This window comes from Mytilus edulis, chromosome 8, assembly GCF_963676685.1.
Source record: "Mytilus edulis chromosome 8, xbMytEdul2.2, whole genome shotgun sequence".
NCBI lineage: Eukaryota > Metazoa > Mollusca > Bivalvia > Mytilida > Mytilidae > Mytilus > Mytilus edulis.
Window position 1 is genome coordinate 85,113,073 of NC_092351.1, and position 26,382 is coordinate 85,139,454.

General features: G+C 31.4%; 2 protein-coding genes across 4 annotated transcripts in view; both read left to right on the forward strand.

Annotated features, from left to right (window-relative positions):
• The first annotated feature begins 985 nt into the window (after positions 1–985).
• Positions 986–9,689, forward strand: LOC139486484 (uncharacterized). Its single transcript, XM_071271383.1, has 9 exons — positions 986–1,007; positions 1,736–1,777; positions 2,512–2,731; positions 3,530–3,621; positions 4,082–4,117; positions 5,277–5,446; positions 5,639–5,799; positions 7,998–8,164; positions 9,299–9,689. The coding sequence occupies exons 4-9, from the start codon at positions 3,555–3,557 to the stop codon at positions 9,349–9,351; spliced, it is 654 nt and encodes a 217-aa protein (XP_071127484.1). The 5' UTR covers positions 986–1,007; positions 1,736–1,777; positions 2,512–2,731; positions 3,530–3,554; the 3' UTR covers positions 9,352–9,689.
• A 3,690-nt stretch (positions 9,690–13,379) lies between these two features.
• The window catches only part of LOC139486488 (uncharacterized), a 122,990-nt gene continuing 109,987 nt past the window's right edge, over positions 13,380–26,382 (forward strand). Inside the window, exons 1-7 of one of the 3 annotated variants that reach the window (XR_011655587.1) lie at positions 13,380–14,338; positions 14,740–14,826; positions 15,388–15,557; positions 16,337–16,497; positions 18,091–18,257; positions 20,359–20,604; positions 21,902–22,064. Coding sequence is in view for 2 of the 3 variants with exons in the window: in XM_071271387.1 (XP_071127488.1) it covers positions 16,379–16,497; positions 18,091–18,257; positions 20,359–20,411 (339 nt within the window). In the remaining variant the exon portion in view is untranslated. Of the gene's footprint in view, positions 14,339–14,739; positions 14,827–15,387; positions 15,558–16,336; positions 16,498–18,090; positions 18,258–20,358; positions 20,605–21,901; positions 22,065–26,382 lie in introns of those variants that run through there. The other 2 variants (XM_071271387.1, XM_071271388.1) reach the window with 2 other exon arrangements.

Consider the following 26,382-nt stretch of genomic DNA (forward strand, 5'->3'; position numbering starts at 1 on the left):
TTAATGTAATTTTATCGCATTATATGAATGTTTGAATTATTAACTAGTTTATGTAATTTCTATATAAAAGCAAATTTTAAAAAGTTTTTTTCTGAAAAATTCCTTTTGACAACAGCTGGATGATTATAACTATTTAAATAGATTTACATTTGTTTTGATATTTTCATCAATATCAATGTTAATTCAATTGTTGTATTTTGTTTAATCTCTTTATAATATTAATTGAAAAATAATGATTCTAAATTACACAAAAACAATCATCATACTTTTTGTATCGGCACATAATTTGTATAACAATGATAGTACGATGACCTTACACGTTGTTTAAGTTTCTCTGAATTACCTGCCTTATTTGAAAGATCTTAAGTAACATAAAGAGGAAAGGTCAATTTACCGATGTTCCTAACTCGTAAATACAATCTAAATATAGAAAAAGAGGAAAAAGTCAAAGAAGGCCCATAAATAGGCCAATTAATTTATTAATTTATAATCGTCTCATCTAAGGATGCTTTTTTTTAGTGATATCGTCATCGTTGTTATTCGAATCAATGGCTTCTTAATATTCATGCCCTTGAACAAATAATTAGTATTTTTCTCCAGTTAATATATTTTTAAGACAAAACGTCAATACAAGGATTTCTCGAAAATGAATAGATGAATATAAAACAGTTAACGATAAAGTCAGGTCAAATTAGTCTGGAATTATAGAAATATTATACAAATGACGGGAAAAAGCTGACGCACTTTAATCTCATATTTAGCAATTGCATTATTTGGGTCTCAAATTGTAAGAAAATAAATGTAGAATCTGCTAAAATTTAGCTTAATGATTGTTTATGAGCTATTTAAAACTTAAATGAAAAAGTGGGTGATATGGGGCAAAATATTTTATTCTGTTATGTAGTAAAAAAAAGAGTCTTTAACAGGATATGACTTCATCCTTAATTGATGTGTTAATTACGTGTATCTTTTCTCAAGCTATATTGATAAATGATTGTATCATACACGTAAGTACTTGTACCTGTAAGACTAAGACTATGAATGTATTTTATCGTAATTGTCATACATACATTAGATTAGGGGAGGTTTGGGATCCCGCTTACATGTTTGAGTGCGCAACTTTCTGTATATATGTGCCTGTCCTAAGTCAGGAGCCTGTATTTCAGTAGTTGTCGTTTGTTGATGTTTAAATATTTGTTTTTCGTTCAATTTCTGTACAGAAATTAGGCCATTAGTTTTCTCGCTTGATATTAAACTAAAATGGCAAAGTTATTTATGTGTTCGTGTCTTTCATTGTGTAGTTAACAATTAGTTGTTCAAATAATGTATAATTACACATTGTCAATTAATAAAAGAAAACATGTAGATAACATGTAACCAAGACAGCAAATCATCGACCTTTTCGAAAACATATCACAGATCGGTTTTGAACACAAAACCATTGAGAACTAATAAAAATAAATCATCCAAAAACTATAATACGATTAAGATAGAGATAAAGACAATTACTCACAAGGTTCTCGACTTTAAAAATGCCCATGTTGTAAGGTTAAACTATGTCCTGAAATCTCAACAAGTTGCATTGTTAACATAATGAAAAAAATGATCAGGACGGTTATTTTTTTTTTTAATTTAGAATAAATTAAGTGATAAATGATAAATCGGACTGTTTACTTTTAAAACAGTAATTGTATAAATTAACCTGTGTAATATAAATTATTTCTCCGTTCTTCAGGTTCAGGAATTGGAAAACTCAAGGAAGCTAGACCAATAAGATGTAAGTATGTTGATATCTGATATCATGTTTTATTTCCGACCTTGCAAGACCTTCATGGATAGTCAAAATCATGTAAAACTCGACTGGTCGTCATGTGTTAACTAGTTTGTAGAGAGAGTGCATATTGGTATGTTACATTATATACCATTATCAAACCCGAATTACTCTTCTATTACGAAAAAACCACTGTCTGAATGTATGTTTGAGTACTCGTTACTAGGTATTTGCCAGTTGCACATATATACTCAATACAATATGCATATTAAAACCATGTTTTTGTATACATGTAATTCATGAATTTTATTTCATTTATACAAAGTAAAATTTTCACCTTAGAAACATTCTTTCAAATAGTTTTAACATAGAGTAAGGAGAGTTTCGCACTATCTATACGTTAAGATACCATCTAAATAAATGGTTGAAGGGATATACGAACTTCGAATAAAATCTCTAAACAACAACAAAGGTCACATGAATCTTCAAATAAGTCGCATAGCTAATTTTAACACATATGTTGCGCCTTTTGCAGTTAAAGATGAAAAGAAAACTGAATGTGTGTAGCTAAATGTTTTCAATAGCAATATGTATTTAACTGAAAAATTGGGTTCACTGATTAGGATGCAACAATTCGGAAAAATGTATTAACATATTCATAGTAAATTTCAAAATGATATCATTTAAATCAAATATAGATAAATTAATCGGTTAAATATTCACTTAACATTTCACTTCAGTATAGGTATCATGTCCTGCGTCACATCTAGATTGTTTTTCCCTAACAAGGAAGCCGCGGAAGGAGGCACGGTTTGTTAAGATAAAAACAAGTTAACATGCGTAGATGGAGAATGAAACTATATTAAAAAAAAGCTGCTGACAGATGTATTGTCAGTCATAGTCCAGGCATTGAAACAAGTACCTTGTGTATAAGTGGTATTTATTGGTATCTCTTATAGGGTATGTAATGAATAATATTATACTAAAATAGTGTCTTTGCGTATACAAAAATAAATGTCTGAAAAAAAATGGCTCTTAAAATGGTCAATTATATTTATGAGAATCGATTTAGGAAAAAAAAGAATTAAACTAAACGCTAATTAAATAGTTTTAAGGTGGTACCCAACACTTTAACTAAAAATAATTTGGCTCGTTTAATTTTCTTAAATTTTGTCAAAGTATTTACTTTGACCCTTTAACAAAAATATAAAAATTTCAAAAACTTTGAATCAACCGTTTTGTCAGAAAAATTACACTGGCTATATAGCAGTTTGACACCAATTTTTATCATTGAGAAGCTTAATATTCCTTTTACATTGTAACGTTCAGCCGATTTTACAGAGTTATCTCCCTGTAGTGTTAGGTACAACCTTAATGTGTAAAAAATGAAAGAAAATTGAAATATATCAAGACGAAGAAAATTAAGTAAACCTTTTTATTTTTTTGTAGACAACAATTGAATTAAATACAGTAAATAACGATATTTTTGGGATTTTGTACGAACAAGGACAATAATAATAAAAAAAAAATAATATAGAAACGGAGACAGCAAATTAAATATAATAGTAACGATTTGATTTTATGTTTAAGACAAATGAAGATAAAAAATTAGAAAGAAACAGTGACAATATTTATTTTGGTTTAAGACAAACGGAACAACAACAACAAAATTTACACTAACGACTGTTTTTGGTTTAAGAAAAGCGGAGACAACAATTAAAAAAATAAACAGCAGTAAAGATTTTTTGTTTATTGTAGATAAACGGAGACAACAATAAGTGAAATGACCAGACTGTTCCTAATCTTAGTTGTTGTAAGCGTAGTGGTGCAAACTGTCAGCTCAAACAAAAGTAATAACTTTTAATAATCATGACAAAGAAATATATGTACGGTAAAATTCTCATTAACTTTCAATCCTGCTTTGAATTTGATAACTATCAAAATAGTGAATGGAAATGGGGAATGTGTTAAAGAGACAACAACCCCATCATTGAGCAGACAACAATCTCGAAGGCCACCAAAATGTCTTCAATGCAGCGAGAAACTCCCGTACATGGAGGCGTGCTTCAGTTTGGTCCCTATACAAAAATGTATACTAGTTAAGGGATAATGGTCATCATACTAAACTCAAAATATACACAAGAAACAAGTTGCATGGTTAACATAAGAGAAAAAAAAAATGATCAGGACGGTTAGTTTTTTTTAATTTAGAATAAATTAAGTGATTAATTATAAATCGGACTGTTTACTTTTAAAACAGTAATTGTATAAATTAACCTGTGTAATATAAATTATCTCTCCGTTATTCAGCTAATGGAATGGGAAAACGCAAGAAAGCTAGACGAAGTAAGTATGTTTGTCTAATGCTAAGTTAGTTTCTGTGTGTGTTATATTTTATTGTTGTGTCGTTGTTCTCCTCTTACATTTAATGCATTTCCCTCGGTTTTAGTTTGTAACCCGGATTTGTTTTTTTTCTATCGATTTATGAGTTTCGAACAGTGGTACATGTATACTACTGTTGCGTTTATTGATATCTAATATCATGTTTCATTACTGACTGTGCAAAACCTTCATGGTTAATCAAGGTCGTCATGTGTTTACTAGTTTGTAGAGACTCAGAGAGTGCATATTGGAATGTTACATTAAATACCCTTATCAAACCTGAATTACTCTTCTATTACTAAATACAACTGTCTGAGTGTATGTTTTTGCTACTAGGTATTTGCCAGTTCCACATATATACTCAATACAATATGCATATTAATACCACGCTTTTGTATAAATGTATTTCATAAATTTTATATCGTCTTGGTGATAATATTTTTACCTTAGAAATATTCTTACAATAAAGTGTTTACCATGTCTATCCACGGTTTGTGGTACCGGAATATCAGTTCACTTCCATATAAATTTCAACATACTGTAAACCAACTTATTTTTGCCAGCAATTTTTTTCATCATACTATACTCAAAATATACACAAGAAACTAAAATTAAAAATCATACAAGACAAGACAAACAAAGGCCAGAGGCTCCTGACCTGAGACAGTCGCCAAAATGCGGCGGGGTTAAACGTGTTTTTTTTTTAGATCTTAACCCCCCCTATACCTCTATCTAATTTAGAAAAAACAAACACACAACAATACGCATATTCAAACTCAGTTTAAAAGAAGCCCGAGTCTGATGCCAAGTAGGTAACAAAGGAAATAAACAAAATGATAATGATACATAAATTAACAATGGACTATAAGAAGTTACTCACATGATTGAAAGATTTTGAATATCAACTATAATTACATGTATTTATTTGCTTCCTTTGTCATATTATTGCATGTTTATATTATCATTTTTTCGTATAATGAATCTATCAAATGCCTCATTTTATGTATTGAATTCCAGATTACACTATCAAAAAGCCACCCATAAAAAAACACACTTACAAAGAGAACTTTTCTTTTATAAATATTTAAAAAATGTATGACACAACAGTGATGAATGTTTACAGTTTGGTTTCCTGTATTCGTTGCGTTCGAAGGAAATGGTAAGTCTGTGTATGACGCATGGCGAAGTCAGTCAGAATGCAACCCTCTTCCCACGTCTTTTGCAACAGTCGGTTCTCAGCGTCATCTCAGAAATAGTGTTGTGGATGACTGGAATAATGCAAATATACGAATGGTATGTCGCAAATTATAATGGTTTATGTCAGAACTATAACAATTCGTTCCGAACTAAATTTATTAAGACATCATTTTATTTTATTCATTATATCAATATATTAACATGCATACGTTCATTTTAAGTTCACAGCAAAACAAGAGAAGTCAACACATTTCGTTTTCATTCAAATATGATTTCTATAATTCACAGGTGAAGGTTGAATTTTTCAAAAACAACCAAGTTGTTGCATGGATGACTTTTAATGGTACGAATACAGATAAGATGAACTGGTTTAGCAAATCAAACCTTGCGCAGAGTAGTTTTAATGATTTAGGATCACGCAGTACATTTAACTACTTTTCGATTGCTGGGTAAATGTTTGCTAAATATATAATTATTATGTTTTATTTAATGGAGGCACAAAACTTATTCTTTGTCCAATTGCTTTCAGTGTTGATTTCATCGTCAATCATTCATAGCTCTTTAAGTTCAAATTAAGTAACAGTCATTCCATGTTAAAGCACTAGATTAGATTGCATTGTACTGAAAAAAATCTTCATACGTTTAATTTCATATCAGGGCTTATCGTCCGTTCTTTCGCCTATATCATCTGACAAATGCGCTCCGTAACTCTTGACACAAAGTAAGAAGAAACATTATCAAGTGTAAAATTGTCTAAAAGAGGAAGAAAAAAACAAAAAAGAACAATAAACAGATTTTCGGTTTTCCTATAAATATCGTAAATTATCAGCTGATTAACACATTGTGAACATTGTTTGCTCGTTCGATGTAGTCATTGGCCCACAAAGTTTCACATTGTACATGATGTTAATTGCAACTGATATTTCAATCGGTAGAACACCCCATTATTTCTCCGTACTTGTTTTTTGGAACCTATGAAGTACAATTCATTTACTTGAGATATGTGAAATAGGCAATAATTTACCCTTCTTTTTTTAAATTCATGCATTTTTGTGTCATTTCAATCATGAAAAAAAGTTCCCAACAATGACAACACTTCATTATGTTTCATTTAATACACACTTTACCAATATATGCATACATGTGTATTTTGAAACTAACACGCATGCGTAGTAAGAAGTTTGTTTTTTATATGATGTACTACTTTCTTGTATGTTCTTTACGATCGGGAAAAATTAGTTGTGGTACACATAATACAGAAGCTATGACCAAATTTCCCGATTCCAATTTCAAAATGATAATCTTTCTTTACCTTAGCAGCAATACACGAACTACTCCTCGTATTGAATAAACCATTTGTCAACCCATATGATATTCAAGAGATTGGAGCTGCTACTTTCAAAGTTAATGAGCCAGGGTTTTGACAAAGAACGTCTCGTCATTAATCTCAAAAAGTTCCTCGAAAAGCACCACGATCTTATAAATGAATTGCTAGTGTCTGCTACTCAAATATTTCACAATGGTATTGAGTTATAGATTATAGGTGCTGAAGTGATTTAACTTTTTGATTTACTTTAGTTTTCTAGTTAATTGCCTCCGTGCTATTATGCTTCTTTTTTATTGGTTATATGATTTTTGTCTGTGATGTATATATGTTTACACAGTTTTGACTATTGTCACATTTACTTAATTTGTCTGTTTGGGTTGCGCACCCAACTATGTCAATATAACGGATTTATACTGCAACTAGTTGTGTTTATTTCCCAAATATAGTAACATAGCTATATTTTGAATAATGTCAATTTCAACATGGAACACTTTTTCCACAAGCAGGGGTCCATTAAGGGATGAAATTCAGTTTGATATTTGTGTAACGATTTAAAAAGCTACAAATGTCTTAATTTATAATGATTATAGAGGTTGTTTATAGATATACAATATCAGGTCAATGTCAGGAAAATATAAAACTGTGGAAAGGCTCCGAGTCGATAGAGCCTCGCCCTTCCCAAATTTCTTAGCCTCTTACAATTTTTTTTTATATTTTACTGACATTGACCTAATATTGTATATCTATAAACAACCTCTATAAAAATGGAAGGGTTATCTAGCTATAAAGCAAGGTTATACCCACTATTTTCTTCGTAAACATGGTAACATGTCTGTACAAAGTCGGGGATATGATAGTTGTTTTTCATTCCTTCCATTAGTCGATAACGTTTGATTTTGTCCGTTTTTACGGACTTATCTGTTTAATTTAACTTGGAGTTCGGCATTTTTGTTATAAGTTTTTATAATTACATGGAAAATGGATATCCTTATGTCATAGAATGGTTTCCAATACCGTGTGAATGAACGTCATTGTATATTTTGTTTTTATAATCCATCACATTGTTAGTTTCGAAAGTCAAACTGTGCGTAAACAACCTATTTCAAGGAACTGTTTTCTGCCTAAAACCACATTATAAAATTGAATAGAATAAACTACACAATCAAACAAAGTTACAAAAAAATAAACATGTATTAGAAAAGGTCAAATTATAAAAATCTTTTTGAAAAACATTGTCACGATACAGTATTACATTTGATTGTTGTCTTATGTTAATTCATCAAATACGTTTCAATTTTTACATCAAATACATTTTTCCAGATATCATCAACGAAAATTCTATGTAAATCAAAACTTCGGAGGATGTGCTAAAGATAAAGGGTGGATGTACGTCCTTGATCAAAATAGACGCTGTCCATATGCACGAATTGGCTCGATTCCGTTGTTCCTTTATACAAAGAACTTCACAGATAGAAATTGGACACGTAGTAAGTACAAATGGAGTTTTAAACAATCTATTCCTTGTTTGAAAACGTTGTGCAATTAGTGTTTGTTAATAATTATGATTTGAGATATAAGGTTTAGATGCTTGTTCTCTTCGCTTAAGTTAAGGGTGGTTTATTATTCAAAAGATCAAAGGTCTAGAAAAATAAACAAATTTTTAGTGAAAATGCAATCTGTTTTGAAGGAATAAGTCATATATTAACCATTCCCAAAATGCCCTTTTATCGAATTATTTTGGTGTTCCTATCTTACTTAAGGTAACGTAAACTAGCAAAAAAAATCAATGATAAAGTTGCTGAATTTCACGTTTATTGTCATGTTATAAAGATTGTAAAGGTTGCAGTAACCTTCCTCCGGATAGTTACGGAAGCGAACTTTTATAAGAACAGGAAGAAAATTATATTGATTGATTTATACTTGGCTGCTTTACGTCCAGCAGAAACAAATTTGTGGAAAGGCTTACATATAAGCACTTTTTTTCATTTGTTTATTTTAAGCAATTAATAAAAGTATTCGGGAAGTAATGTTTGCTATTAATGTTTTTAAATCAGTGTAAAAACTCAGCAACGATATATGGCGTACATATTTTACTCAAGATGTTCGGTTCGTCTACACAGTAATATACAGGCGCCAACAGAAAGATTATAATCGGAAGACAAAGGCAAACACTAATTGAATTGCATTTAAACCAAAAAACAAAGAAAAGTGTTTCCAAATACGACAACGGCAATCAATCCCTGGGGACTGAAAACCTTAGTACATTGCTATAATTTGAATTATGTTAAACTTTATAAACAGTTATTTTACAGAAAATTAACATTTCAATGATAAGTTGATAACTCCAACGTCCTGGCTTCTGGCATGGCGATTTCAAAGTGGACAAAACTTCCACCATCAGAATCAACCAAGGAGTTGTAAAAAAACTCACCAAAGCTATCGGCGTATACGTACACTTGCTTTTTTGTAGGCACATTCTTTTCTTTTTTATTTAAATTAATCTAAAATGGTAATATTATTGGATACTCGGGTAAAGAAATAAGCGAGATTTTAGAACAAATAAAAACATTTTTTAAAGATTCATGCTGCAGTTTTTTAATTTAATTTTATGTTTTTTGTAGACATTGCAGAACCAGCGGATATGATGGTTATTTCTGTCCTAGCAGAATTATAGAGAGTTGGTAAATAAGATCAACGTTTTGCTTTGAAAGAGTTTGGCAACTGATCTGACATCCAACATATATGGAACGTTATGTTTTTCTTCTATTAGATACCAGTAATTCAATGAGTTTTTTTTTTTTTTATAGTAAACATATTTTTATATACCGGTTAAAGTACAGATCTGAATTCTCTTAAGATAAATCTGATTTTACCTGAATTATGATAGTGTTAAATAAGATATCAGTAATTCAATTGTTTTTTTTTTTGTAAACATATTTTATATACCAGTTAATAATTTTACCTGAATTATGATAATGTAATCAATTTTCCAATTAAAAACTTTCTATACACTATGTGAGTTTAGTTTCAATGTATTTAAATGGAACTTATGTGATCAATATAAAAAAGAAGATGTGGTATGATTGCCAATGAGACAACTGTAGCCCATGCAACTTCATTTTGTTTGGTTCCAAAAAATACAAAAAGCATGAAATCCGAGTGGATAATTCAAAATCTTAACCAATGAAAAAAAGAACAAATCATTGCCATTTAAACAAAAACGATAGCTCACATAAAAAACCAGAAAATAAAAAAAAAAAAGTGTAAAAGATTTCATATTGGGTAAAAATGTGAAATGAACTAAATATCAGGTTGTCTGCATACTGATATTATAAAAGATCAGCTGCAAGATAAACTGTTATTCTTTTCGCGAGTGAGTGCAGCGAATGCTTTCAAAAAGTCTTCATATGTGCCCAGCTGCAATTTTTACAATATCAATATGTAGTCAATCAGATAACTGAATAATTGATTCGTATTAGTAAATTTTGCATGATAAAATAAGTGTTTTCATTGTTTCAACTGCAAACCGGACGATAACAGGATAAGTTTTGGTCAATCTTATTAACGCCTGTACATTCCTTATAACGTCGATGGCATGTTCGGGTCAAATGTATGTAGGCCGGCTCAACGTACTACACGCAACAAAGCTGTGATAGCCATTTTATTCATAGCTTAGTACATTGGACGATCGACCAAGCTTGATATCAGCCTGAGTTATCAAAATTCAATTCTATAATAATAAATCTGTTCGGGCCAAATTTATTTGGACCGGGTTAACGTACTACACGCCACAAAGCTGTAACAGCTATTTTATGCATAGCTTAGTAGTGTGATACAGACATTGGACGATCGACCAAGCTTGATATCAGCCGGAGTTATTAAAATTCAATTTAATAATAATAAAGCTGTTCGGATCAACTTTATTTAGGTCGGGTCAACGTCCTTCACGCCACAAAGTCGTAATAGCAGTTGTATTCATAGCAGAGTGTGATACGGACATCGGACGATCCATTAAGCTTGATATCAGCCCGAGTTATTAAAATTCAATTTAATGATTATAAAGCTGTTCGGGTCGAATTTATTTAGGCCGGGTCAACGTAGTTCACGCCACAAAGTCGTAATAGCAGTTTTATTGATAGCCGAGTGTGATACGGACATTGGATTAAACTTGATATCAGCCTGAGTTATTACAAGTCAATTCAATAATATACGAGCCTTAAGAAGGTTTATGGCTGTTATTTAAAGTTAAAAAGAAATATTATTTATTTGTTGGAGGAGAATTATATTAAAATTAAGAGATGTGTTAGGACAACTACAAATGAAAGCCCAAATGATGTGTGTATAAGCATCAATAAGTCGACAGTGAGACTTGAACAATGATCAAATATAACCCTATGTAAGATAAAATACAACTCGACATAAGCTTATGTTATAGAAATCAAACGAAAACACTAGCGGCATGTTTTATGACCAAACAATAAAACAAAATATAACAGACAGCTATTAACGAGAAACCCTGAATTACAGGCTCACGAGTTAAAGACTGATGTAGAATGTAGCGAGGTAAAATATACTTCGAGAGCTCAGTCTTCCTTCTTATTTGAGACCATGGTGTTATAGCAAAACAGTTGAATGTTAAGGGTTTTAACATTAACAGTCAGACAAAATACACGTTACTACTTCATGGTTACTCAGGTCACTGAGAGGCACTTATAATTATTGAATAAATCATGTCCTAACATGTTAAAGAATCAATCAGTACACACACGAAATATTGAAAAATATAACCATGTCTTTGATATTTGAAAATCATCATTGAATTAACGAATAGTCAATGGAAATTTGGAAATTTCGTATCATATTTCGGAGAAGAGCTATTGAATCAGTATATTCATCGTATTTCTTATATAGAGATGACTTAGCTGTATTTGGCAAAACTGTTAGGAAGTTGGTCCTCAATGCTCTTCAACTTCGTATTTTATTTGGCATTTTTAACATATTTTGATTCGAGTATGACTGATGAGTCTTTGTAGACGACACGTGCTTGTGGCGTATATGTGAAATTTCAATCCTGGTATATATCATGAGTTTATTCGAAAAAAAAAGTATAAACCCAGTGATTTATATTCAAATTGACTAATGACATCTAGCTTTATTGCTAATTCCGGAGAACATTGTCAGCCCAGTAAATGTAGTGTGGTCAGTGTTTCGGTACCTTTCTTTTTTTGTACTTCATATACAAATATATAAATGAATGCTTAAGATGGGAAAAATAAGTAAAATGCAATTTTAGTAAATTGTTTTATCGAAATGTTAATTTTGTGGCCTTCTTGGAATTGTATTTTTTTTAACACTTCGCAACTTTATATTTAAAAGTTTGCAAACAAATTAACAACAGCTATAGTAGTGGACAACTTTACATGAAATATGTGCATAACTGCACAAAAAGTAGAAAGCGTAACCTTCGGAAAAAAACAAAAACCACAACAACGATCTATTTTTTTTTAAATCTACAACAGGAAAAGATGGAGATTGTGAATTACACGTAAAAACACAAATACAGTTTTGGCGTCGATATTTGAATTTTGACAAAAATATAAGTGGTATTATACCAAAAGAAAAGAAGTATTTTACGTCACAGTACTGTGACAAACGGAGAACGAAAACGCTCGAAGACAGTGCTTTATTGAGGGACCAACAACTACTAATAACGGACTAATTTCAAGATTTAAAGATTTTATTGTACACTCTGACAGTTTACACTGTTACAAGAGGCAGATATACATAATATACAGCTTGACAGAAGTGGTATAATAACAGAACAAAACTGAAATAAACATATATACAGGTCAATAATGAGGATAGAAACTTACAAAAATTATGAGATTTAATATAATTTTATCGCACTTTATTTATAATTGATGAACAAGACGCAAATGTTAATAATGAAACAGATGATGTCCGGCAATGGTAAAATTATTAAACTAAAATCAACCTTAAGATTGACCTTTGGAAAAATACCAAAACCACATCTGCGATTTGTTTTTACAATATATTACAGGAAAATATATATATTGTGAATTACACTTTCAAACGAATACAGTTTAAGCGTCGTTGCCATACTGTTCTAGTGATCAAGTGATAAAGTTATAAAAAACGAATTAATAAAAAAATACCCTATCTTTGATATTTAAGATTTATCATTGACCTAACGAATAGCCAATGGAAATTTGGAAATTAGTATCAATTTTTTGAGAAGAGCTATTGAATTAACATATTCATCGTATTATGTATGCATACCACACTGTGTTCAATTGTACACAAGGTATAACTAATCTCGTTTGGATTGTTTTACATTGTCTTATCGGGGCCTTTTATAGCTGATTATGCGGTATGGGCTTTGCTCATTGGTCAAGGGCGGATGGTGACCTATAGTTGTTAATGTCTGTGTCATTTTGGTCTCCTGTGGACAGTTTTCTCATTGGCAATCATACCACATCTTCTTTTTATATAATAATGTGAAAAATAGATGATTGCCACATCCATAAGAAAAACTATGATATAGAGATGACTAAAGTCTTATAAAAGGGAAAGTTATTCCTGCTCATTGTAGTATAAATGAACTCATCATAGATACCAGGATTGAAATTTTATATTAACGCCAGACGTACGTTTCGTTTACAAAATACTCATCAGTGACGCTCGAATTAAAAAATGTTAAAAAGGCCAAATAAAGTACGATGTTGAAGAGCATAGAGGAACAAAATTTCATAAATAAACTCAGTGATTTATATTCACATTGACAAATAATATCGTACTTCATTACTTATTCCGGAAAACATGGTAAGCCATGTAAATGTAGTGTAGTCAATGCTTTGGTACTTTTTTTTTATTAGTTCATTTACAAATTTATATGTATAAATGAATGCTTAAGATGGAAAAAAAGTAAATTGCAATTCTAGTAAATTGTTTTATCGAAATGTTGATTTTGTTTGTGTGACCTTCTTGCATTGTGATTTTTTTAACAGTTCGCAACTTCATATTTGGAAGTTAGCAAAAATATTAATAACAGCTACATGTATCTGGACAACTAAAAACACCAAAAACCACAACTGCGATAATTTTTTATTAATCTATAACAGGAAAAGATGGCTATTGTGAATTACACGAAAAATACAAATACAGTTTTGGCGTCGATAATTTGAATTTCGACAAAAATATAAGTGTTTTTAAACCAAAAGAAAAGAAGTATTTTACGTTAAAGCAGTGTGACAAATGGAGAATGAAAACACTTGAAGACAGTGCTTCATTGAGAGATCAAAAACTACTAACAACGGACTAATGAGGATGGAAACTTATAAAAATACTATTTTTGTTTAATGGGATTGAATGTAATTTTATCGCATTGTATTCATATTTTATGAAAAAGTCGCAAATGTTAAAAATGAAACATGAAATCCGACAATAGTAAAATTATTAAACTGAAAATCAAATCAACCTTGAGATTAATTACCGTTTGGAAAAACACCAAAACCACATCTACGATTTGTTTTTACAATGTATAACAGGAAAATATATATATTGTGAATTACACGTTCAAACAAATACAGTTTAGCGTCGTTGTCATACTGTTCTAGTAATAAACTGGAAGTTTGTTTAATGTAAGTGAAATTTTAACAATTTTTAAATGATAAATCCGATATAAATCTTTGAATTATTGCTGATTTCAACACAAAAGCCCGTTAACAAATCATATATGCAATACAAACGGTGACTTATTAATTTTATGGACGTTAAATACGGTGAAAAATATTGTCCTTTTGATTGATAACTTAATATAACTGATAACATAAGAGAAAACCCAAACAAATCACAATTATTTTCTTTTAAATAAAATAAAAAGAAAAATGTCGGCAAAAAGCTCTACAGAGCGTATGTTTGTTATTTTTCATGTAAACCAACCTAAAATAAAATGTTCTATTCTATTTTATTCTAAAAACAATATTTTAACTTTTCGTTTATTGATAAGGTAATTTATTTTGTATGCACTTTTATGATCTAGTATAAAACTGAACGCTGAAATGACCATGTGTATCTATCTTAGCTCTTATTTTGCTTGTTGTTAAAGAAAGTGTCAGCACAACAGAAGGTAAGAACTATATACATGTTAGTGCTAGTCATTTTATGCAGTATTTAAATGCGCCCGTAGAAAATTCAACAAAATATGCCTATTCTGTATAGAATCAAATGAATAAGTTGATTAAATTATAAAATGAAACTTTGTCCTCTTTAAAGTTAAAGTCATAGGAACCCAACAGAGATTTTCAACTTATCTTTCTGAATTGTGGGTCTGTCATTCTCTTCAACTTCTTATGTTTTCCCCGACTCACTAATCAGTTCTTTGAAGACAAACTCAGCATCTGGCGAGAAAATTTTTTCGCTTGGAATCTATACTTGAAAAAGGTAAAAAAAAACAAACAAACGAACTCCGAGGAAAATTGAAAACGGAAAGTCCGTAAACAAATTGCAAAATCAAATGCTCAAACACATCAAATGAATGGATAACAACTATTATGTTCATGAATTGTTATATGTATTTTCTTATGTAGAAAATTTTGAATTAAACGTAGTTTGAAAGCTATCTTAACAATTAATATCATAAGACATTTTATCTTGCATTAAATGTGAAATAAAAACTTTTACATTTTAGTTTGGTTTCCTGTGTTTACAGCATTTTCCGGAAATGGAAAATCTGTAGTTGACGCATGGAACAACCAGGCATTGTGTAACGATCTACCAACATCGTTCGTTACTCAGGGCACGAGCCGCCATCTTAGAAATAAAGTTATCGATAATTGGAATACTGCAAATATAAAGACGGTAACTTGTATTTTATAACTGATATAACTATAGTAACAAAGAAAGTAGATCCAGCTCTATATATATCTATAACAAATAGGGAACACCAAAGGCACCAATTGTATAAAAACGAAACCCAAGGCTTGAACATGGTGTTTAACATTGTTTCTTTTAATTCGTTTCAATTGGAAAGATAAGTTTATAGAAAAGTAGGTTAACTAAATTATCTTTTATACAAACAATAACTAACAACATTTGATGTACTATATTCCCATCATAATTTTCTTGATAGAGGGTTGCTGCTCACAAGGAAGCTATTAAACCAAGAGTTCCAAATGGTGAAGTTGAAATCATCCCTTAATAAATTTTATGGACGCCATCGCGAGTTGGTTGACCGTTATGGAATAACCGTTTCACAAATGATATCGGATATGTTCCTTACGTCGTAATTACAATCCCCTTTCCTTTCAAGAATGTGACCAACCGAATTAGACTATTTACCGAATTTTTTATGACATAAGCAACACGACGGGTGCCACATGTTGAACATTATCTGCTCACCCTTCCGGAGCACCTGAGATCACCTTCAGTTTTTGGTGGGGTTCGTGTTGCTTATTCTTTAGTTTTCTATGTCATGTATGTTTTGTCATGTGTTGTATTGTTTGTCTGTTTGTCTTCTTTCATTTATAGTCAGGCGTTGTCAGTTTATTTTCGATTTATGAGTTTGATTGTCCCTTTGATAACTTTCGTCCCTCTTTTAATATAAGATTTTAATTATTTTTTTATTTTTATGTTCGCAGGTGAAAATTGAATTTTTCAAGAATAATCATGTTGTTGCATGGATGACCTTTAATGGCAGAAATACAGATAAGATGAACTGGTTCAGTAAAGCAAATCTAGCAGACAGTAGTTTTAATGATTTGGAATCATGCAGTACATTTAACTTCTTTTCAATAACTGGGTAAATAATTTACTTATAGTTTATTATAATGACTAAAACTTATTTTGTATACAGTAAACATGGTAAAGAAATAGGAGTAAATTGATAATAAATATTCTGGATACAATTAGGAACAATACATGACCATGTTGAAGGTATCAAAAACATGGACTTGTTGATTCAAAGTCGTTTTAAAGAGAACATATTAAAACGACTATTATTATAATAATGATCAAGATAGTTTTAATGATTGCATGATTATAGGCATAAAAAAAGCCAAATTAATATATGCATAATTATAAATTTATAAATGCAATCAGCCTAGTTATTAGGTCAATAGCTATATTGTTTGTTTAAGATAGTATTATTTCCAATTGTTAAGTGAAATGTTAAAAAACAGCACATAAGAACGTTACTGTCGGTTATATAACTAATTACAGGTTGCATTTCTGTAAATATTGACAATGCAATTTCCCATAGGAACTCCTTTTACGGCTAAAACTGTACCACTTTTACTATGAAGTTTTGAAAAAAATCTTATCCTAGAATTGAAAGTTCATATGCACCACAATTTTCTTCAAAGGTCAAAATATAGGGCTGTGCGGCATATTTCCAACGTTTATATGCCCTGAACTTCGCAGAGTTTAAACTTACACTAATTTTCTTAACTACCCCTACCTCGAATGAAAGGTTACCACAGATTTCAATGTAAACAATATGCACGTGTTTATTTACTGGTAACATTCCCAAGTTCTGTCTCTGCGATATGGAAAACAGAGAGCATAACTGGGAACCAGTATGTAAACAAAATGAATTTTCTATGAATATTCAATTACTCCCCAAAAGAGGCGTGTTTTGAGAAACAGCTGTATTTACAAAGTGCAACCTACAATTATTTTCTCTTGCTGTGTATTTATCTCTAAATATTAAAACTTTATCATTAACAGTATATCATCGTTCTATAAAAAAAGATTTTTTTTATATATTGCATAAGATACAATTAAGTAATATAATATTATACTATACATCATACCATATCATATCATATACTATACTATATTATATTTTACATCGTATATAATTTAATTATCTCACATGGTATTATTGCATTACTTATAAGTATTGATAACGAAATCAACAATTGATTTGGACGAGACTATGTCACATGACGTTGACCACATTACGTGCGGTTAATATTTAAATAACGTTTTGAATACTATTAGAGATTGTAAAGTAATTTCGTTTTCAAAATTAATTTAGGTCTAATAGAAAAAAAAAGGAATTATACTGAATAGATTATGTTTAGTTCTGATTATCATTCTTAATGTCGTGTTTAGTTACAAAAACAAAAAACAAGCGGATAAAACAAAGAATAATGTTCAGAAAGGAAAAGAGTATAGGTAGTGGAATAAAACAATCTTTTTCAATTGGCTTGTTGAGATATGAAGATGTTTTCACCCTCGAAAATATAGTTCCATCGGGTGATGCTCTCATGAAATATAAATGTTCTTGGGTGAACACATCTTCATATCTCCCTCAGGCACTGGAAATAGTTTTATATTATCATATACAGGTAAACAATGTTATCACATTGATATCTGATTATGTTTTTAGAAATTCACAGCGCAAGTTTTATGTAAATAAAAGTTATCACGGATGTCCAGGAGATGATGGATGGTTTGTTGTTATTGACCAGACCCCTTATTGTCCATGGGAAAAGAAAGGAGCCATTCCACTTTTCCTGTACACAAAAAACTTCACACCTAGAAATTGGACCAATGGTAAGCTTGCATTCAAAGTTCAAACTACTTAAGGTTGTTTGCCATATCATTATTAAACATTTAAACATCCTAAGCATGCTAAGCTCATATGTCCCCTTTTCAATACTACTGAACGGCTGAACGTCAGATCGATATTCGAGTATAGAATATTTGGAACATCTCTTCTTGGGAACTGCATAGGCCTGTTTTCAGGCTTATTAATCTCCAATCCCAAACCACTATTCCCTCTTTTCATTTGATATTCCAAATTCCCTGTCATTTCTTATTCTCGGCCCGAAATATGATATTTGCCCCTGAACGTAAAGCAAGTATCAAATAATTAATCAATCACAAATTGGTTGCCTGGAACGATTTTTTCTTGTCTCAACCAACTAGCGACATGTTTCATTAGTATAAAATATTAAAATACAAGAAAAGTCTTTTTGAATTTTGCCAGCCGTGTCCTCTTCCTGATTGTACCAATAAAATTGAGAAGGGAAATGGGGAATGTGTCAAAGCGACAACAACCCGATCATGGACAGACAACAGCCAATGTTGACTTGAGTGTGAATGCATATAGTGAAAAAACAGTTGAGAGATGCCAAAGAAATATTCAAACTCATGGAAAATACATTGAAAATCCATTGCAAAATAGAAAGACTGAAATATAAAAAAAACTATAGAAAACACAAGACAGTGATCCAGAGACTGAGCAACAAGAACCAAAATAAAAAAAACAGGAATAATATCCGGGTGCTCCAGAAGGGTGATAAAATTCTTCCTCACATCACTTGTCGTGTTGTAAATGTTAAAATAAATCCTTTGATAAATCTAAATAGGTCGGTCAATTCGTGATTATTATTCTTTCTAATCAATGTTTAACACTAAAACAGCAGTTAACGAGAAATTTTTCGACAGGCTAGAAATATTTTTTAGACATTGGAATTTAACCAAAGCTTAACTAATATATAAAGATGCTAAGCCGTCCATCAAGTATTAAGATTTTCTTATTATTGAAGCCCGTATGGTTGGACGTACTTGATTACATTTACTTCTTTGAAGTTTGGTGGATAGTTTTTTCATTGCCAATCATACAACATCTTTTTATTTTGAAGTTCTTCACTATTCAAGACACACTTGCTAATGATAGGTAAAATGAATTACATATTGTTTGATCACCAGAATGCATTAGGAAACCTCTTTAAAAATCATTAATATTTATTCATCAGCAATGACAACAACCATTTAAATAAATGTACAGATGACTATTTTCCCGCAACCATTTATTAAAACTGTGAATTAGAAGTCAATGCTAAATCTCTCTAAATACAATTTTAATCATTGTCTCCTTGCACAAGTATACGCCATTTTAACACTAATCAGATGTTTTATTAAACTTTTCAGATTGATTGAAGGAATTTGTATTACTTAGTTTAATCAGAAAAATGGCCCTTTAAGGTCCATCAACTGTTAATAAAAACACAAATTTGTTCATAAAATTTGTAAAAGAACAGACTGAACACCGAAAGATCTTCTTCGGAAAAGAATTAAGCTACTATTGTACCTGAACTATACTTGCCGCTTAAAAGATTATAGCCTTTCACTGTTTGATTAAAGCACTATAATAGTAATATTTTTAGCGTTCATGACGAAAATAGCTTAACAAATGTTGTTACGTCGTAACTACAATCCCCTTCCCTTTCATGAATGTGACCTACCGAATTAGACTACTTACCGGATTTGTAATCACATAAGCAACACGACGGGTGCCACATGTGGAGCAAGATCTGCTTACACTTCCGGAGCACCTGAGATCACCCCTAGTTTTTGGTGGGGTTCGTGTTGTTTATTCTTTAGTTTTCTATGTTGTGTCATGTGTACTATTGTTTTTCTGTTTGTCTTTTTCATTTTTAGCCATGGCGTTGTCAGTTTGTTTTAGATTTATGAGTTTGACTGTCCCTTTGGTATCTTTTGTCCCTCTTTTTTTGTGCACTCTAAAAAACACGCGTAACAGGTTATGAGGTTATTCCAAGGTTTAATGCAGATTCATTCTTCCTAGTTCGGAGCATTTTATACGTAAGCGTCATATGCAAAGGATATATTTTGTTCTTTTTTTTTGTAGATATGGCTGATCGAGCAGATACCATGATTATATCTGTACTTTGTAAAGTATAAGATGCAAAAGAGACAGCAAAAGAGTCACGAAAATCTATTAACATCATATGTATCAATATTAAAATTGTAACTTGATATTCAGGTGGTACTAAACATCTTGACTAATTTGGCTTGTTTCATTTTCTTTAGATTTTAACAAAATATTAACTTTGGCCCTTTGACAAAAATGTAGAAATGTAAAACATATGAGCCAGTCCATGCGAAAAGGTACAAAAACGAAAAAATTACGAAATTCTAAAAAGTGTGCATAATGATTTTACACTTGCTCAAATACCAAAAATTCAGATATTTCTACGTCTTTTTCGGTTTTAGTTGACAAAGTCGGGATAGAATTGACAATCTTATGAATGTTTACATTAATGTAATTTTTTTTCGGATAAAATCGTTTTTCAAAAATACTATAACAAACTTTGATAACGTGTCCTGTAAATGTGTAAAGTTTACCAAAAGGACTTTTTGTACCTTTTAGCATGGACTGGCTCATATCATTTTCAAAATCACAAAAAAACAAAAAAATCGAAATTGCCAAAAAGCAATGAAATATCGAAATACTTATAATACTTCATATCTAACGTTATAATTTAATGCAAATATTGACATATAATTATCCCTAGCAACTAAAATGCCCCCCTTAGCAACCGTACACCAATCAGCAAAAAGTCCATATTCCAAATATTTTAGCAACGATTTGAAGTTTCAAATGGATTCGGCATCTCTCAAAACATCTAGTTTGCAAAAAACACATCTAAAATATATTAATTTTCTAAAAAGTTAGGGCGAAATCACTCTTTTACTATACATAAGCTTTGCTTGGTACTTTCGCCGATATCACCTATATGAGCCAGTCTATGCGAAAAGGTACAAAAACGAAAAATTTACGAAATTCTAAAAAGTGTGCATAATTATTGGTAGTAGACTTGTGATTTATAAAACACATTCACTTTCCCTCATATCATCAAGCTGTGAGCTACACGCACCTGCGAGTGTTGAGACCCCCCCCTAGTTTTATCAAGATTTTTAGTGAATTATTTCATATATTTCAATCATTTTCAAAGTACAGTTTAAATGGCTTGATTTGCCAATTGATAACGTTAAACCTGGTAGCAGTGGGGATAAGGCTCTCGCTTACGATGCGGATATCAATGCAATCAAACCGGGCAACGGTTCGACTGACGGAAATTATTGACTTTTGTTTCTGTAGTGTCATAATTTTTTGTAGTTTCTGGTCGGTATAGCATTAGTCCGGGGAACAAATGATTTTACACTTGCTCAAATACCAAAAATTCAGATATTTCTACGTCTTTTTCGGTTTTAGTTGACAAATTCGGGATAGAATTGACAATCTTATGAATGTTTACATTAATGTAATTTTTTTTCGGATAAAATCGTTTTTCAAAAATACTATAACAAACTTTGATAACGTGTCCTGTAAAGTTTACCAAAAGGACTTTTTGTACCTTTTAGCATGGACTGGCTCATATATAATCGAGAAAAATATAATTTGATATACATCAGTTTGGCAATCCCTTATTTTAAGCAGCTTGATATTGCCTTAACAATAGAACTGGATTAAAAAGTTCAGCTGATTTTTGCGAAGTTATCTCCCTAGTGTTGCATGTATTTAGCATTCTTATACATAAACTTGAAATTCAATATAATAGTTTAAATATTTTTAAACTCTGTAGTTTGCAATTTGAATCTATACATGGACATATCAAACTAAGAGTTTCGATTGCTGAAGTTGAAATCATCCCCATCGCGATGTGGTTGACTGTTGTAGAGTATCCGTTTCACAGATTGTAGCAGATATGTTCCTAAAGTCGTAACAACAAGCCCATCATTGCTTAATGCATGTTTATCAATTTTAAATGTAGGATATCACTAATATCTACAAACTAGATATCGATTTTAATTCCATAAATTTAAAGTTTTCAGTCCAGCTGTGGCCAGTATTCATAATGATAACGGGAATATATTTTCTTATTTCATTTACATCTAAATTGAAGAACTCTTGTCCCTGGCCTAGATATAAAAAAAGAAGATATGATTGTCAATGAGAAATTCTCAACAAGAGACCAAATGACACAAAAATTAACAACTATCGGTCACCATACGGAGACCAAAATGCATAGTCAGCTATATAGTCTAGCGGATATCAGAATAATTGATCACTTTATGGTAAAAGCATGAAACTTGGCATAGTGGAAGATCAAGGGGTATAGACAAAATTCAGATATGGAGTCACGAAAAAAAAATCCAATATGGCCGCCAAATTCAAGATGGCCGACATTAGTATAACATAATTCACTTGATGAAGTCTTCCAATTTTAATGAGTTCAGAAGATGTCACAAACTTAAGGAAATACAATTAAGATATGTCAATTATTATTTTTTTAAACCTTAAAATACAGAAATCATGAAAAAGGCGTCCAAATTCAAAATGGCGCGTCAAAAGGTCTAAGTTTGACAGTATTCGTATGTATACACCATCATAGTGTGATAGAAAGTTACCAAATCCATGAAACTGATCATTTGATATTGACTAAGGCCTACAATGTATCATTAATGCCTGGTTGCATAGATACTATTTTCAAAATGGCGGCAATATTTGACGTTTGTTTTTAAATATGGTATAAAAATGATTAGAAAATAATGGATCATTTATTTCAATACGTATATACAAACATATTATTATGTAATGTAACAGGTGACATTAACTATGAAAAAAAAATGGCCGATACAGTTCAAAATGGCGTCTTTGACGAGTTCTTATTTTTCACAGTTACAGGTAATGACTTTAGAAAATTTCACAATTTTCCTGAAATGAAAAAAAACAACAACATATACAGTATTGAATCAGTGCAAAGAGTATTTCTTTTTTAGAAATGAGATAAGAAATTAAAAAAAAATCACAAGTAACTTTTTAACATAACAACAGATTAAAATTATAATTAAAATATGATACAAATGCAGGAAAATAAAAAAAAAAGCACCGTCACAATCAGATTCTCTTTCACAGTCCGGTGAGCAGTTGCATTATGCTGTGCATTTTAATACTGCTTTTAAGAATTTACATGCTCCGCGACATCCTTTCTTACATCCACATCTTACATCCACAGTTGATGAGCTCTTGGCATGACATTGAAGCTTCAGCAAGCACAGATCAGAATGGTACCCGATTACCATCAAGTTTTTGCCAACCAAATAAATCTGTTGAAGGCATACTTGAATTTGCAACTAAACAATTGCCCCAAACAACACTACCTTGGTAAGCTGCACGTTTCGTATGTTGGTAAGCTGCACGTTTCGTATGTTCAATGAAGAAGCGCATCTCGTGTTGGAGGAATATTGTCAACTGTTCTTGTCTTCTGCGTGAATAATTGTTTTCTAAACTCATTCACCATATTAGCTGTACTAGACCGATCATACAGAAGTACAACATATCGTTCTATTACTTTTAACACTTTTAAATTTCCACTTCATTTGGATTCTCAATAACCTGCAGAAATGCTTCTGACAACTCCTCATATACGGACCATGTGTCACAAGCTGATTTCGTACCTTTCCCAGAAAAAGCTGAGACTGTGTCACAACCGGTAAATGAATGGAACAGTGGAAAGACTTTCAATTTCAATGGTCCTAGAGCAAGGCACAATCCATGAATTGAAATATATAGGAAGTTCTTTCCAGTGCCAAAACCTATCCACAGCTGTTCAGCCATTTGAATTCCCCTTTTTATGCAGCTGGGAATGAGGACATATCAATTGAAAGTTCTCCTTCAACTAATGGGATATCTGGTTCGCTGAATCTTAGTACAGCTAGTGGAAGATTTGAATAACTTTCTGGTAAAAGAGACACTCTGTTTGACTGGCATTTGAACATAGGTTCAGATTGGTCATATGTTTGAACAACGCATTGAACATCCTCTGAAATATGTTGGAATAAAGATATACCTGTACCATGGAATGAATCTTTTAACGAGATACTGCTTGAATTGTGATCAATGTTGTCTACAGCAGATGAAGTAAATACATTTTGTAGTGTGGCTTGGTTGAGCAAACAATACCTTCTTGGACATAACGACGACAAGCATCATTTGCAATAGAAGTAGAAATTTCTAACACTCGGTCGTAGGAGACAGACAGTCCAAGTTTGAAGAAAGTATCTACTATATCACTAGAAGCACAAACTGGAGGTTCATGATCTTTCATGTGACGGTTGGATAGTTTCTTTGTACAACTATACATCAGAAGATGTGCTTTTGTTAATGTCGACTAAGAATATGAACGATCCTGAATGTTGGGTCCAGACTGAATCATGCTGACTAAAGTAAGCAATGACTTGGGTACAGAAGCTTCCTGATATCCCTTTGGGAAGGTTCCTTTAAATTCTGAATTTGATGCGAAAATATCTTTACGAACGAACGTAGCTGCTTTTGATATGTTGACAAACTCATTATCAAAGTCCTCTAAGCAGACTCTCTTCAATGCAGGACCAATGTCATCTTTGAAATCAAGAATGTTTTCAAGACCTTGTTTATAAGCATCAAAGTTAGGAAAATTACAATTTTGTGTTTTAGTCGTGTACTATTAATCCGAGATGAAACATCTGCACCTAGACATGTTATTCTTTCCGTATAAAGTTTACATAGATCTGACAACTTGTAAACACGTATGGTCTCATCGCATGACCTTGTTTCATTTACATAAGAGACTAGTTCTGAAAATGCAATACCATGGATTTGACTTTCCTTCTTAGATTCGACATTATCACTTTTCATTTCAATTCGAGATGCACAATTATATAAGGAAACAGAACATTTAGAGTGGTACTTTGCTTCCTGTGCATATAGATCACCAGCACTTAACTTTGCAAGTAACAACGTGTCATTTAATTTTACTGCACATTCTCTCACACGTGTATCTTGTCCAAACGTTGAGGACTCATGAAGGGCTTCATGGCCATTTTTATTACAGAAAAAGCACACAGACGAGTTACTGGTGGACTGAACGGAAAAGCTATGTCTAATTTTCTTTTTTAGATGTGGTTACTTTATTATCTATTCTTTCATGTGAGGTTGGTTTTTCTGCTCTATCCAACTTTGTTCAGTTCAGTTTTAAGTTGCAAGATTTGTGCCAACATGCCTTTTGGTCAATGAAAGACTGTGCTATTCCAGATACCTCATCTAAGTTTTCAATGCACACATTAATGCCTTCAGGCATCAATCGTAATTCATGAACTATTTAATATTGTCAGCTAAAGATTGATAACCAGTACCAACATTGAGACGTTTAGAATCAAATGAGCATATACGTTTTTCATCCATTATTTCTTGGCATAGGATGCAATTTGCCCAATCAATATTATCTAATTTAGTCGGTTTGTCATAATCTACACTTGATACCCTGAACGTTTTTCAGTAGCCATGTTGTAAGAAATATGATCCTAAATTAGTTTATATATTCCTTGTGGATAACTTCTGTATGCAAGACGCGTGTTTCGTCGACAAATGACGTTTCAGTGACGCTTGAATCGAAAAAGTTAAAAAGACAAACAAAAAGTATGTAATTCAATATTTGACGACCTGAAATCATGAAAGTTTTGCAAAGCACACATATTTGTTGATTATTAATAGCTTTCTAGATATACACGATATAGTTTCTGATAATAAGACTTTTGATGGCAATTTTAAATTTGACGGCCATTAAGGAATTATTTTTGATTGTTCCATATTCAGAAAAGATTAATTAACATCATAACTAGCAATATGCAAAGTTTTGTGCTTTTATTATCAAATGATAAATTATACCATATTTTTGGACTCTGCCTCATGACTGTTGGCGTCCATTTTGAATTTGTCGGCCATTATGGAATTATTTTGATTGTTTCTTATTCATTAAAGATTAATAAGCACCATAACTAGCAATATGCAAAGTGTTGTGCTTTTATTTTCAAATGATAAATTATACCA